This window comes from Poecilia mexicana, unplaced genomic scaffold (genome assembly GCF_051168715.1).
Source record: "Poecilia mexicana isolate PSO_F unplaced genomic scaffold, ASM5116871v1 scaffold_15, whole genome shotgun sequence".
NCBI lineage: Eukaryota > Metazoa > Chordata > Actinopteri > Cyprinodontiformes > Poeciliidae > Poecilia > Poecilia mexicana.
In genome coordinates this window covers 9048458-9063275 of record NW_028263384.1, presented here as the reverse complement: position 1 = coordinate 9063275, position 14818 = coordinate 9048458, and the positions used below count along the sequence as shown (strand labels likewise).

The following is a 14818-nucleotide window of genomic DNA, read 5'->3' as shown; positions in this document are numbered from 1 at the left end:
AACCCTGAATATTGACATTTTGTAAACATGTTCAGTCATGTTGAAAAGAACTGACAAAACCAGCTAAATGTTTTTTTTTGTTGTTGTTGTAATATCAACAATGTCGTTGAAGTTTGTTTCACTTGAGTTATTCCCTTTTATGTAAAAATAACTTTTTTTGGGTCTCCTTTTTCTTTTTTTGACAGAGTTATGCTCTGTACATCATTGGAGATGATAATGCTACATCGACAAATGAATGGAAGTACCTCCTGAAGCTCTCAGCAGGTATGTTTCACTGTTGTTTATTTTTATACCAGATGTTGGGGGTTTTGGACCAAAGCAGCAGTGCACCAATCAGCCAGCCAGTGGTTAAAATAGCCGAGACCGGTAACTGTGTGGCCCAAAAAGGGAAGAAAAAAGAAAGGAAAGGAAAAGGGGCCGGAGTGGGTTGGTTTTTCTCATTACTTTTGTCTTGAGCTTAGACAAAGGAACAGAAGTTTTTTGATGCAAGAATGAAACAAAATTTACGCAAATGAGTTTCAATGTGCTGCAGTTCGGTTTTATAATTTCTCATGTCAGGATTGATGTGGATAATAGAACAGCCAGGCCTTTTTTCCATTAAAATTCTTAACTTTATTATAACATTGGTTAGTGTACCATAATGCAACTTGAGTTTTTGACCAAATTATTGATGATTTTGATTTTGAACTTGCTGACAGAGAACCTAAAGATAAACGCAAAGTAATTCAGAAACATACAAAGGTCCAGATTCTTGCAACAAGATTTTAAACTGGATCTATGATCATTTTCATTTTCATTATTTCTGTTTTTGCTTAATATATAAATAGTCTGTTACTTGCTCTACTGTTGTTGCAAGCTTGTGTTTTTGAATCCTGCTTGAAACTGTAAGTGTAACACCTGTGTGCAGTGGTGTTTATAAATCCAGATCTGCTTTTTTAAAGCTTTATGCATTCGTTAAATGGGTTTTAAGATGACTATTCATAAGGATAAAATAAAAAATGTGCTTTGTTCCTGTATATAAACTCAGGAAGTAGCAGAGTGGAAGTTTTAAGGGACCAAGGTGACTTCTGGCTGTTCGTATTTCTTTATATAGAACCCGTTTAGTACAGGATGTTGCAGCACAGGGACCACTTCAATGGGAGAAGCTCTTAGTTGTTTTCCTGACAAAGGAAATCCCTCACTAAACCTTTTATAAAACATTTAATAAAATGATTTGTCTGTTTGAAGCTGTAACAGCGTCAAAGGTTTAGTTACTAGAGACTGTCCTCTTCGGCTGCAATGTTCTGTGTTCACTAGCACAGAAACCACATTAGACACCAACAAAAATGCACAAATCTTTTGGTCATGATGAATTTTCAGAAAAAATGTCCCTGAAACTCAAAGTTCTGTGTATTTTTTAAATGGCCTGAAACAACACTTGGACAGCTTGTTTTCCTCGGTGTAATCATTTATCGACAAGCCACCCATATTAACTGTCAGCCCCACTGTGCTCTGCTTCAGAGTCAGATTATTACACAGTCTCCTGCTTTTCCTCCTTCTTTGTTGTCCTCATGTTAAAGCCCACTAGAGCTCCTTGGTGGCAGTTATTTGATCCGCCATTTTTCTTCTGTCACTGAATTTAGCCTTGAGCCTGTGAGTGATGAGAAAACTTTAGTTTTTGTCCTTCCAGCATTAAGACTTAATTTTCAAGTAGAACAGATTCCTTGTCACCAAAAAGAAAAGCATGATTTACTCATCCTGTATTTAAAGAGACAATATTATGTAAAATATACTTTTGTAAGCCTTACATTATGTTATAATGCTATTCCCTCATCATAAACACACCTGGAGTGTTGCCTTGATTCTTTCATGAATGTTTGAGAAATCCTATAATCTCCCATGGCAACCGTTCACTTGTGGAAACGCCTGGGTGGACCTTTGAGACGCAGCTCCTCCTCTGAGCATCTGCCTCACAGTGACTCCCCCACTTGGCTCCTTCAGACTAGCCAGTAGCAATTGGCAAACATTTGTTGAGCCTTTTACATAAACTACTTCTCAGTTCAACGCTGGTAAAAACGTTGTTAAATGGTTGATGGGGGAGTGATTTTGTGATGACATCCTGAAGGCCGAGTTTCAGAAAGAGCAGGAGTTTTTAAAGAGACGGAGGCCCAATTTCAAGGTTTTAAATTAGAAAATAACATTTCTTTTAAATCATATTTGATTTACATGGCATTTTCATAATAACAACTGAAACCTGATTACTTGTGCATGGTCAATACATAACACTGGCACTTTCACTCTTAATCCAAGTGTGTTTCATGCCAAATTTTAGAAGCAGATTTAAAAAATTTCAGGAAAACTTTAGAATACCTTATGTTGTTATAATTCTAACTCATAAATAAGGCTTCATTTATGGAAGTTGAGATATTGCTTACATTTGGTTTAATGTCTGTGTCTTTATCATTCTAGGCCAGAGATCCCGTGCTAGTGAGCCAAACTCCAGAAGGTAAAATAAATTCAAAGATTTTGTACAACTATCTACAGACATGACATTTTTTTTTGTGCGTTTAAAAACTCTGTCATCAAATCATGATTGAAATGATTGGTGATTTTTCTCACAAAGTACTTCTGTGTTTTGTTTTTCCAGGCAGAGCAGTGTGAAGGTCAGGGTTTCCAGTGAGAGTCTAGCTGAGCAGCTGGTGGTGTGGCTCACCTCACAGGGTACGAGTAGCGAATCATTTTCACAACATTACCTCACAACAATGGATGTTTTGACACTTGCAATGAAGCTAAAGTCAACAAATTGACTTTCACAGTCAAATCAGATATGTTATATAGATAAGAGAACAATTGTGGGGCAATGTAGCCAATCAAACGTTATTGGTAGAGACCTTTTCTTACAAGCGTGTAATACAAAGGTTAAATACAGGTGAATATACATAAAGCGCTAAAATAAGAACTATAGAGGAGGAATTGTGGGGAAAGTACAAATAAAAACATATGACAAAATAATTATATAAAAAAACAACAATAAACTATCCGATAAATAGTAAATTATGTTTGATTAAATAAAAATTAGCTAGTAATGCAGTAGAAAACATACATATTTAGCTTAATCTGACATTTATGATACCAGGTTTTATTCAGTTGAGAATTAATTTTAAAAATATACTAAAAACATTAAAGGGAGTTAACCTCAAGTTCTCATAATTTGGATTTGAACGCATTCAGTTCTGTTCCAGTCGCTCTGCTACTCATTCCTTTTTAGAGAAGGGAAATGGGAAAACAGCCTCAGTTTCGTTGCTGTTATCCTGAACCCAAAGCAACAACTAACCCTGAGATCGAAAACATCAACTTCCTCTACTTTCTATGGCTGTCAGAAAACAAATACAAGCAGGCAGAGGAGAAAGAATGGCCTTTTTGGATAAAAGAGTGTGCTCTGTCATGAACCTCAGTGAAGCATTGTAAGCTTCTCCGCCATATGGAGACGTTGAGAAGACACATTCGCTCGAAAACATTCCCGCTGTCCAGCACCAGTGAAAAGGTGGCTGCAAATCTTTATTTTCAAACTTAAAAACCGAGTTTCTGTCGCAGCTGTTTCACAAGGCTCTCAACATGTGTTTTAAAAGAGGGGAATCATTTAAGGTTCCCAGTTATTTATAGAAGTTAAACTCCTCCAGTTCAGTTCCCTCTAAGGTGGTTACTGAGGTTATAGTTTGTAAAATATATTCTTAAATCAAACGGTTTTTTTTTTACTGCCTCTGGAGGACTCGTTGTCCGTGTTAAAAGTTGGGTGTAGGTTTCTCTCCCCCTGTGGGTCTGGACCAGTTACTAAAACTTCTGTTTTCTGCTCATTAACATCATTTTAACAGCACTTGATCCATGTTTTAAAATGCATAATCTGTCTTTATGGTTGCTTTTAAACTCTAAATAACCAAAATTATTCACCCCTGCCTTCCCACCGCTGCAGGCTTCACCCTGAAGGATTTGGAGTCGGTCCCGTTCGGGGTGGCTTTGCCCATCAGAGAGGCAATTTACCGATGTCGCGAGCAGCCGTCCTCTGATTGGCCAGAGGAAGTCTGTCTGCTGATTGGCCGACAGGACCTGACCAAGCAAGCTCACAAGATGACCCTGGCTAAAAGCAAAGCTGTAAGTAGAGATTCCTGAAATCAGGATGCAGCCATCTGTAGTAGAATCCAATTTTACTTTTATTCTGTCATTGGCTTACTTTATTACAGATAACTGCATTTTCTTTAAATCTTTAGGTTACTTTCGTAACCCCTGTTCTCTGAGTAACGTGAGTGTCTCATAATGGGAACGCCCCTGGCGTAACCTCACCAGAAGCTCCTATTACATTACGCCAGCCAGGATTGGCTGGAGATAAGCCTGTCAGCGTCAGAGAGGGCAGGGAGCCCCCCACGCCCCCCCCATAAATAGGGCTGATGCTGAGCAAGGGTTCTTGGCCCAAGAGACAAACAACTGGTCACTTTTCCTGACCTATTTTGTTTTCTCTAAATAGATATCTAAAGCATGTACAGGCCAAAGGTTGTGCAGTTTCTCCTGCTCCAGTGAAGAAGAGGAGAGGGACAAAAAGCCACCAACTCAATTGGAGATTATGACCCCAACACCTCAGGCTCAAAAGCAGGGTTGGGGAGCAAAGTCACCTTAGTTTTGTCTGGAGAAAACCTCATACAAGATGGGTTAACAGACAAAGCATGGATTTCACCCTCACGCTTTGTAGAGACCAATGCCAACAGAAGTGCTGTTTTCAAGGTTACAATTTTTAATTCAACCCGATCTAGAGGCTCGAAGGGTGAGGCAGAGAGAGCATCCAGCACCAGGGGTAAATCCCACGATGGAGCCATGGGTCTTGAGACAGGGAGCTTGCTGCAAGCCCCCCGCATGAACCGGCACACTAAGGGATGGTGGCCTGCAGTCTTCCCCTCAAAACCCACATGGCAAGCTGAAATAGCAGCCAAGTACACCTTGACAGTAGAAAAAGCTTTTCTTTTATCAATCAGGTCCTGTAGAAAAGCTAAAAGCACGGCCACAGAACACTGAAAGGGGATTTCCTGAATTTCAGAGCACCATTTTTCAAAAACAGATCATTTGTTCTCATACAAAGATCTTGTTGCTGGAGCTCTAGCATTCTGGATTGTCTCAGTAACACTCTGTGGGAGACCTACAGATTGTAGATTGAACCACTCACGGGCCAAGCCCACAAAGCCAGCCTTTCTGGGTGGGGATGAAAAATTTGTCCTCGTGCCTGAGACAGCAGATCCCTGCGTGCAAGCAGAGGCCACGGATCCTTCCAAAGGAGCTGCGTTATCTCTGCTAACCAGTGTTTCGATGGCCAGTGGGGTGCAATGAGGATCATTGTCAGCCCTTCTGTTCGTACCCTGGCTAGCGTTGGTGAAATTAGAGCTATGGGGGGAAAGCATAGAGCAGAACCCGAGGCCAACTGTGGGCCAGTGCGTCCACCCCCAGAGGTGCGTTCTGATCGTGCAGGGAGAAATACAGATGACACTGTTTGTTCTCCTGCGAGGCAATAGGTCCACAGATGGTTGCCCGTACCTCTGCCAGACCAGCCTGGAACATGGACAAGCAGTCCAGCATTGTTTTCACTCTGTCCTCTGTTAGTCTCACTCTGGCCTGAACTGAGTCCAGGGAGAGACCTATGAAGGAAATGGATTGAGTGGGGAGTAGTACACTCTTCTCCATGTTTTCCATGTTTATTTCGAATCCCAGATCCATCACATGTTACGTTAATGTAGCTGTGTGATCTGCAGCCTCCTGGCGGGAAGATCACACAGCTATGTACATCGCCACCCGGATGCCCCGCCTCCTGAGCGGGCCCACAGCCGCCTCGTGCATTTTACAAAACAAACACTCTCGGGCTCAGTGAGAGACCAAAAGGGAGTACGAGAAAGATTTTCACTTCTAAGTGTTTTCAGTCTGTAGGATCAGGATTCTCCTTGGTCCCTCCTGCATCCTCAGAAGCAGACGAGGAGGAAGATGGCATGTTGGACATAATTCATGAGGTAACTGGATTGTTACCTGACTGGAATATTTTTGCTTCTTCTGGTTTGTCTAAAGATTATCTTGGACTGTTGGGATAAGGTGAAATCTTTTGTCTTTTCCTTTCTCTCTCTCAGGTTACAGGACTGATCTGGAGTCAAGATTTGAGGATCCAGGAAGTCAGAAGGCTCCTCCAGAGCTCAAGGCCGGTCCGGGTCAGTGTTGTGCAGCAGCCTGAAGTTTCAGACCACGAGTACATAGAGGAGAAAGAAAACAAGTAAGCACAATTTGCCTGTGTTAATATAGTAATGTACGATCTAAAATAGACGCTTAACTGGAAGAAAATATTGAGCATGCAGCAGCTTTTAAAGGGAAGCGAAACATCTGGTATGTTTTGGTTCCTGCTTTACACGCCTAAAGATGTTTGACGTTTAATCTGTTTTATTTTCTATGTGATTTGGTTTTTGTGTGTGACATTTTTAATTTCTTGGAAATCTTTTTGTGTTACTATTTGTCTGCTTTAGACTTCTGCAGTTGTGCCAGAGGACGATGGCTCTTCCGGTTGGCAGAGGCCTCTTCACTCTCTTTTCCTACCATCCTGTACCAACTGAACCGTTGCCTGTACCAAAACTCAACCTTACAGGTTGTTGCTACGATTGCATTAATGTTTTTTCCTCAGTGTTTACTGCTTTCAAGATTTTATTATTATTTTTGATATCTGGAATTTTCTTAAGAAAATGTACAAAAAGGAAGAAAAAAAAAAAAAGAACAGGTTGATTTAATTGAGTACAACATTAATAACCTTTATTTTGGGATGCTGTCTGCTTTCTGTTTCTCTGCTCCAGGCCGTGCTCCTCCCAGGAATGCTATGGTAGATCTCAACAGTGGGAACATTGATGTTCCTCCCAACATGACCAATTGGCCCAGTTTCCATAATGGAGTTGCAGCGGGACTTAAAATAGCCCCCGCTTCACAGGTTAGTGTAAAAGTCCAAGACTCATGCCTGCTTTCATGTGAACATGTGTTTTTTAAAAAGGGAATCGGGTTTAGATTTGGTCTTTTGCTTAAAAATGCTGATTCTTTTCTACTTGTCAATAAAGAAAAACTTTTTTCTTCTACAAAAAGGTCTGATTATGTTTGCTTCTCGTCTTAAGGTGGACTCCGCATGGATCGCCTACAACAAGCCAAAGAGCCCTGAGCTGGCTAACGAGTACGCAGGCTTTCTAATGGCCCTCGGCCTCAACGGACACCTCACCAAGCTGGCTACTCTCAACATACATGACTACCTCACCAAGGTTTGCACAAACAGAGTTCAACAGTTTTTTTTTTTTGTTCATTTTGTAACGTAAATCCCACCAACATTCCCCGATTGAAACATGCAGATTGATGCTAATGAATATCCTCGATTTAACTTGGCGGTTGCTCTAAACGACCGCTGCCGCCAGTAATTTACAGAACACAGTAAACGCGCCGACTTACATGGAATTTAGTACACAGGCACGATGCTGCCCTTTGCTTTGATTTACTTGCTCTCACACACAACAACATGCTCACCTCTCTTGAGATGAGCGTAAACGAGAACTGTAAACTTGCATCAAAGCCCGACAGCTAGTCAAAGCGAAACTCTGGCTTCTGAGAAATTTAGAAATAAGGCGATGCTTTCCCACTTTCAGTGGAGAAAAACAGGATGCTGCACGTCAAAACTTTATTTTTTTGTTCTTTCTTTTACCTAAATAATAAAAAGTCACCACAGAGAAAATGAATAAAGTCAAACAGGAACCACTGCGACCATTCAGCAGTTAAGATTCGTTTCTTGTTGATTCAGATTGTGAAATTAAGTTGTAGTTGTCAATGTGCATCCCCTGTGACTCATTTATGTAAATATGCAGTGTAAGAAGGTCCACTCAAAGATTTGACTACACTAAGAATGCACATGCTACTTACAGCTAGCTCTGATTGCAAGCTACAATGTTCATTCTGGCCTTGTAGTGAAATTTAAATTGGAAGCAATCTATTTTTTTTTCTTTTCTTTTCCGTAAAGGTTATTTTACTGACCGCGTGTCCATATAATATCATTGGCGAATACTTAAGTATTGATTAGTGGAAATAAAGTAAACCTATTTTCTAATAAATTTGAAATTGAAAAGCGTGTAAACCCAATCAGGAAGTGCTCACAGTGTCCTTTTATTTATTCACAAAGACGGGTATTAGCAGCTCAGCCCAGCAGTGTGAATGAAAGTTGTGAACATGGTTGACAGCGAAGCGTTTTCGTCAGTGGTGGTTTTCTTCTGGTTTCAACTTTCGCTGTAGAAGAGAAATTACACCGCTATGCAAACGAACAGTTTGTCAGAATTGTGCATGGCTGTGGTTTTAAAGAGAATTTCGAGTTGTGCTCACAGCCAAGCAGATCATTAATCCCCAGACTTCAGCTGCTTTTTTACAAACATGGAGTCAACAATGCAGCCAAATGAATAGGTGTACCTTTTACACACTCAAACTTTAATGGTAGTAATGAGATGCTTTAAAGATTTCAGAAATACTAAGCGATTAAATTATCTCATTTTTAAAGCAAATGTTGTCACATGAACCATAATAGAATTTAGGTAAAGAACCTTACCTTACAAAATACACTTAAAAGATGAAACAGAAGTAATTTCATTAGTATCAGTATAAAACCGAAACAGCAGTGAAGTACATAAGGCAAGGACACAAGTAAGAATTTTATTTCTGCATATTTTAATTTGTGGCATAGAGCAAAAATTCACCTTATTCAAAACCATTTAAAATAAACTTGATGCATGCTGTCGTTATCCGGACATCCACTGTGGAAAATTATCCAAATCCATAGTTGTTTAAACATTTTTACTGTTATGTTACACGCGGGACTGTTCAGAAGGATTCTGTGAAGAGTTAATAACCACAGGATTCTTACGCTACCACTCCCTGTCTTCCTTGGCTTTTGTCTGTATTTATCTCTTTTCATTCCTTGAGTCCATTTTCTTCTGTTCTTCCTTCCGTTGCCGTGCTTCCTTAGTGTCCTACATCCTGTCTTTCTTTCCTTCGTTGCGTGCTTCCATTTTTCCTTCCTGTCCCTTCTTTACTCTAAGTTTTCTTTTTTGTGTCCTGTCTCCATTCTGACTGTTTACCTTCAGTGCTTCCTGCTTTCCAGTTTGGTTTTTGCTGGTGCCTTTATGTAAACCAGCCTGACTGTAGCAATGTATGCCGCAAATTAATAAATGGCAAACCTTTTTATTTTTTTATTTTTCCAACCATAAAGTCTCGAATAGAAAGAGTACTTACATTTATATAAAATTGATTATTAATTGGAAAAAAAACTGATTTATGACACGTTTTCTGCATTGCGTGTGAGAATGTAAAGGAAAATATAGTTATTTTCTGTGATTACCTGTCAAGTGCCACAGTGAGACTGAAATAATTTTCGTTCTGTGTCTGTCTCTGTTTCTGGCAGGGACATGAGATGACCAGCATTGGACTCCTGCTGGGCGTTTCTTCAGCCAAACTGGGCACCATGGACATGTCAATCACCCGACTGCTCAGTATTCACATTCCTGCTTTGCTCCCTCCCACCTCCACTGAGCTGGACGTGCCACACAATGTTCAGGTGTGTGTGTTGTAGACTTGAATGTTATTTTTTTTTGTGTGTGTTTGTTTTTTTTCTCCAATTACCAGCCAGCACAAAAGCTGCACTAAAATCATTTTTAAATGTGTCTGTCCTGCAGGTTGCTGCTGTCATTGGTATCGGTCTGGTGTACCAGGGAACAGGACACAGACACAACGCTGAAGTCCTGCTGTCTGAGATCGGTCTGTGTTGTTTTCTTCCATAAAAGATGAATGGTTAACAAATAAATTACTTTAAACCTTTACTGCCTCTGGAAATATAAAACTTGTAATTGTCCCAGAATTTATACTTTTGGTTTTGAATGCAAAATATGCACAGCCTGCAGCAAATACAGTGATGTGGAAAAATTGAGGAAACTGAAAATAAAGCCTTTTTTAAATATATTTTGTGTAAAATGGAATTAGAAAATGCAGTTTTTTCTAGGAAGTTGTTGGGGAAACTCCCAGGCTTGTTCCTGCACAAAATGGATGTCCAAGGGGCTTAGTATCTAGCAAAACGAAGTGGACCCTAAACCGAGCCTTGGGGCATCCCACAGATAAGAACAGCAGACTGTGACACAATATGGCTTATACAGACTTTCAAAAGTCAACTGATCTAAAAACATTCAAGAGATAATCTCCAACCTTGTTTTCTGTCATGTAACTTCAGTATTAAGTTATTTCAGCTCTTTTTATTGTTTTAAGTCCTAAAACAATTTCCAAGTTTAGTTTATGAATTCAATTTGTAACATTTAGTCTGTATGATACTGGTCCTTGCATTTTTTACATGAAACACAGTAACACTCAAATCCTGTCAGCTTTATCAACTTATTCATCTTAAAAAGGTTAGATTGATTTTTTTTTTTATATTTCTGTGCGAAATTTGCGCTATTTTGTAGCCTTCAAAATACTGCTCTAAACTTTGTTTTATTTCGACTAAGATAATTAAGCTGAAAAGTCTAACAAAACTAGAACCGCCGTCACTGCTGCAAATAAAGTTCTGTTGAATGCATCTTACAAAAACTGGATTGGTTTTTATTACAAATCGTTCTTTTATTCAACCATTTATTTTGTTTAGGTTTTTTACCTTATCCGTGTTGTTTGTTGCTGCTGTGGTCGTGACATTGTCTGTTTATACGACAATGAAGTTAAACTAATAAAGTCTTGGATGTGTTTTTAAAGGCCGCCCTCCAGGTCCAGAGATGGAGTACTGCACTGACAGGGAGTCCTATTCACTCGCAGCAGGACTCGCACTTGGCATGGTTTGTCTTGGGGTGAGTGACCCAAATAAAAGCACAAAGTTTGTGAAACAAATGGCAACAGGAAAACATTTGTAAGTCTAGATTTTCTTGACTTTATATAACTGTTAATATTGTTTTCTTTTCAAGACCAAATCTCGGTTTTACTGCAGGTTTATGCATTTTATATTAGTAATATGTTTTTGTAGTTTTGTGCTTACATGTTTCTTTTACAAGTTTTTGGATGGTAGTTGTTTCAGGAAACACTCATCATTTTCAGCAATGACATTTTTTGTTTGCTATAAAGCTATTTTTTTTCTACATAGACACTTCAATGTGTGAGTCTCTTTTAATTTTTATTTTTATTATCGATTCCCCTAATCATTTGACCTCTTCTCTCTCTGTGTTACCATCTCCTCTGCGTTTTTCAGCACGGCAGCAACCTGATCGGAATGACGGACCTCAATGTTCCCGAACAGTTGTACCAGTACATGGTCGGGGGCCATCGGAGAGCTCAGGCCGGGGCCAGCAGGGAAAGGCACAAGTCTCCCAGCTATCAGATCAAGGTAGACGCAAACACAGAATTGAAAGGCGTTACAGAATACAAAAAGGAAATTGCAGATTGCAGTGCTGTAAAAATGGCAAGTGCCAAAATGAGGTTTCCTCACATGCCAAAATGTTTCAGAAGAACATGGAAGCGGTGCTGCAATAGAGGCTGCTGTCGTTGGATTATTCATTCGAATAACTGTCTTCTCAGGAGGGTGACACAATAAATGTAGACGTGACGTGTCCAGGAGCCACGCTGGCCCTCGCCATGATCTACCTGAAGACCAACAACAGGTAGGACAAGTTTTTTATGAGGTTTTGATCCAGGATTACTTTGTATTCAAACCCAACATTCTCCTATCTTAGCTGTGAATCCCGGCTGCTCCTCCAGAGGTACCATGAGCCACATGGCCTTTCTGTCTAGGTGGACGGCCATGTGATCAGAGGTTTGCAGTTGTCCTGCAGCGTTTTTCTGATAAGCAGCAGTTCTCTGTTAGATATTCAAAGCTTGGGTGCATTATCTTATTATCTAGCCCTGCTTTCACATAACTTTCCACAAGCTATATTTAGGTTTGTAATGTTACGTGACAAACTGAGTTTCTCTACTCTATTTTTAAAGTACCTAACCTGTTAAATGAATTGATACATTCAGTATGTGTATTATTCTGCTTTATAGATGTAGTTTGTATAGCAGTTTTTTGCTGAAGATCTTCTTACTTCCTTGTTGTGCCACCTTATCTTGTTTTTCTCCACTTCTGTGTGACTTTGATATCATCTGAAGATGCAAGTTTTAAACGAATCCGGTTGAAAAAGAGGTGAGGGGATTGGCGATGTCGCTTGGTACAAAGGATGCAATACAGAGAAACGTACTTGAAACTTTTTCTAAGTGGGGATTTGTGAACAGATTGTAGATTTGTGCACACCACATTATGAAATATGTGCAAATAATATAGAAGTACTTTATTAAATGTGCTTAATCTCTGCTAAATCGAGCTACTTCTAATCCATGTGAACCGCAGAGCATCATAACCTGACGACAGAAGAAAACTCCTCCACCTCCCAGCTGTGTAGTTGGTCAAGGGGTTCCTAATTTCGTCAACTCTCGCCCGACTTTGTCTGCCTGTTAGGGGAGAAGGTGTTGAGGCAGGGTATTAACACTCCCTTTCTTTCATCCCGGTTCTGTCCTTTAGGTCGATTGCTGATTGGCTGAAACCTCCAGATACCTGGTTTCTGCTGGATTTTATTAAGCCAGAGTTTCTGCTGCTGAGGGTTAGTGTGACGCCAGCTATGCGTCTCTTCGCTCATGAGTCGGATTATATTTTTCCCACCTCTCCTAGATCTGATGTACTCGCTTCTCTTCTCCAACAGACTCTTGCACGGTGCATTATCATGTGGGATGAAATCCTGCCGAACACAGAGTGGGTTAAGAGTAATATACCCCAGGTGAGAAAATGCACAGATGACGGCATTACTGATTGTTCCTGTGGTGTTGTATTCTTGTAGAGCTCGCAGGAAGTTGCTATAACACCCTAAAATCATACTGGTTGGCTTAGAGTGTATTTTACGTGACGAAGCTTTATACAGAACAAACATTAAGGATAATTATTTCTACAAAATGTCAAGATTCAAAAGTCTAAAGCCAGAGAATGCAGTGAATCTGTGGTAGAATTAAACATCCTGATGAGGTAAAAGTAGAGAAAACAGCTGAAACGTGTCAGTGCTACTATGTCAGCATGTTTTCCTTCCAGAACATTTTTCTGTTTTTACTTTATTGACCTTAAAAAGTTTAGTTAGGATCCTTCTCTTTTCAGCAGTTTAAGACTCATCTCGAAGTTTTATTTTCTGCCTAAGATTTTAGAGAGGGTTGCAATCAAGCAGTTAACCTCTGGTTTTTATTGGTACTGTATTCTGCACCGCTTTCAGTCTGGGTTTTGTAAATCCCACTCGACTGAAACGGCTTTTCCTAGAATCTCAAATGATATTTTGATGCAGAGTGCAACAGTAAATGTTCTGTGCTGCTTCGGTGAGAGCTGACTTCAGCTTTTGGTGCTTTTGACTCTGCCTAACAGGTCTAGGTGTTAGGCTGGTATGTCACGTTCTGTTTTGTAGAAGTTGTCTTGTCTGATGGATGCATCTTCTTGACTCCATCAACTTACAGATCTCGTTCCTGTCTCGTTCAGTTTGGCGTTCCACAGGGTTTTGTTTTGGGGCCATTGTTTATGATCAGGCTGCTCCCTCTTATGTCCCGTATTGTCATTTTTTTTAAAGGACATCTCCTGTCATTGTTATGCAGATTATCCAGTTGTATGTTTTCTTTCTCCCAAATAAAGTTTCACTATACATTTTACATTCAGTTAAAAGCTAAATGGTTGACAGTTATTCTCTAATTTAATGCAGAAAAAACTGCAATAATTATAATATCATCAAAAGAAAAAAAAAAGACTAAAAATAAAGGATCTCTTTTCTATCTCTTGGTGTTTTGGCAAAATGTGCTGGGATAACTTTTCACTCAGATATAAAACTTTAAGACATTTTTAGTGGAACTACATCCCAGTGTGTTTGGAGGGATGAACCCCAGCATGAAAGCAAAGCCACAATATTAAATTTTCCTCTAAATGAAGGTAGATCAACACAATGTGCACATTTATTGATTCAGGGATCACATTTTTTAAAATTAAACTTTCTTGTGTTAGACATTGCTGTTTACTAAAACTATTTTTAATCACAATTAAGTAGATATAACGACTCAAATTAGTTAGCTTTGTTTCTATCTCAGCCCACCATTAAAATAAACATGAAGAAACCAGGGATGATTCTGTTATTGCAGAACTTCATACAAGTTTTGGGTACATTTGTCATTCATTATGATGCCATGATGTCTTTTCATTTTTTTTATCGACATGTCAATAAAACTAAGTAATTTCATTGTATTATTTGGTTTGTTTTAGATCATGAGGGGGAATTTCGACCCCTCAGAAGACATCAATATGGACACAATGGCGTAAGTACAGAACCCAGAATGATCAGTTTAAGTTTGTTTGCTGCTAAGTCATTGTTATTTTAGAAGTTAAATCAGCCTGAATAGTGCTTTTATTTTACTTCTTTACAGGGTTTTGCAAATATTCTTTCACATGTACAAACACTTTTATTTTTTCGTCTTGTTGATTTTTTTTTTTTATCCATTGAAATATTTTAATAAAAATCTTCTGTTTTTTGGCGTAGCATTTCTAAAAATGTTTTGTTTTCTCAGTCAAGCCCAAGACTACATCACCGCTGGCGCGTGCATGGCGTTGGGTTTACGCTTCGCCGGCTCTGCCAATTCCGACGCCTTCGACTGCCTCTACGACTTCGCCAAGACCTTCATGAAGATGATGTCGTTTGCTGGCACTGCGGCTGTGGGTGCAGTGCGTGTTTATTTC

General features: G+C 39.5%; 1 protein-coding gene across 4 annotated transcripts in view; it reads left to right on the top strand.

The window, feature by feature from the left end:
• Nucleotides 1-14818, top strand: part of anapc1 (anaphase promoting complex subunit 1) — a 50585-nt gene that overhangs the window by 18334 nt on the left and 17433 nt on the right. For 3 of the 4 annotated variants that reach the window (XR_015765361.1, XM_015013366.2, XM_015013365.2), the window contains exons 25-42: nt 186-264; nt 2449-2485; nt 2627-2700; nt 3950-4128; nt 5934-6020; nt 6135-6274; nt 6522-6640; nt 6843-6973; nt 7152-7292; nt 9467-9619; nt 9738-9819; nt 10798-10889; nt 11285-11419; nt 11611-11693; nt 12590-12668; nt 12768-12842; nt 14348-14400; nt 14650-14803. Coding sequence is in view for 3 of the 4 variants with exons in the window: in XM_015013366.2 (XP_014868852.2) it covers nt 186-264; nt 2449-2485; nt 2627-2700; nt 3950-4128; nt 5934-6020; nt 6135-6274; nt 6522-6640; nt 6843-6973; nt 7152-7292; nt 9467-9619; nt 9738-9819; nt 10798-10889; nt 11285-11419; nt 11611-11693; nt 12590-12668; nt 12768-12842; nt 14348-14400; nt 14650-14803 (1893 nt within the window). In the remaining variant the exon portion in view is untranslated. The remainder of the gene's footprint in view (nt 1-185; nt 265-2448; nt 2486-2626; nt 2701-3949; nt 4129-5933; nt 6021-6134; nt 6275-6521; nt 6641-6842; nt 6974-7151; nt 7293-9466; nt 9620-9737; nt 9820-10797; nt 10890-11284; nt 11420-11610; nt 11694-12589; nt 12669-12767; nt 12843-14347; nt 14401-14649; nt 14804-14818) is intronic. The other variant, XM_015013367.2, reaches the window with a different exon arrangement.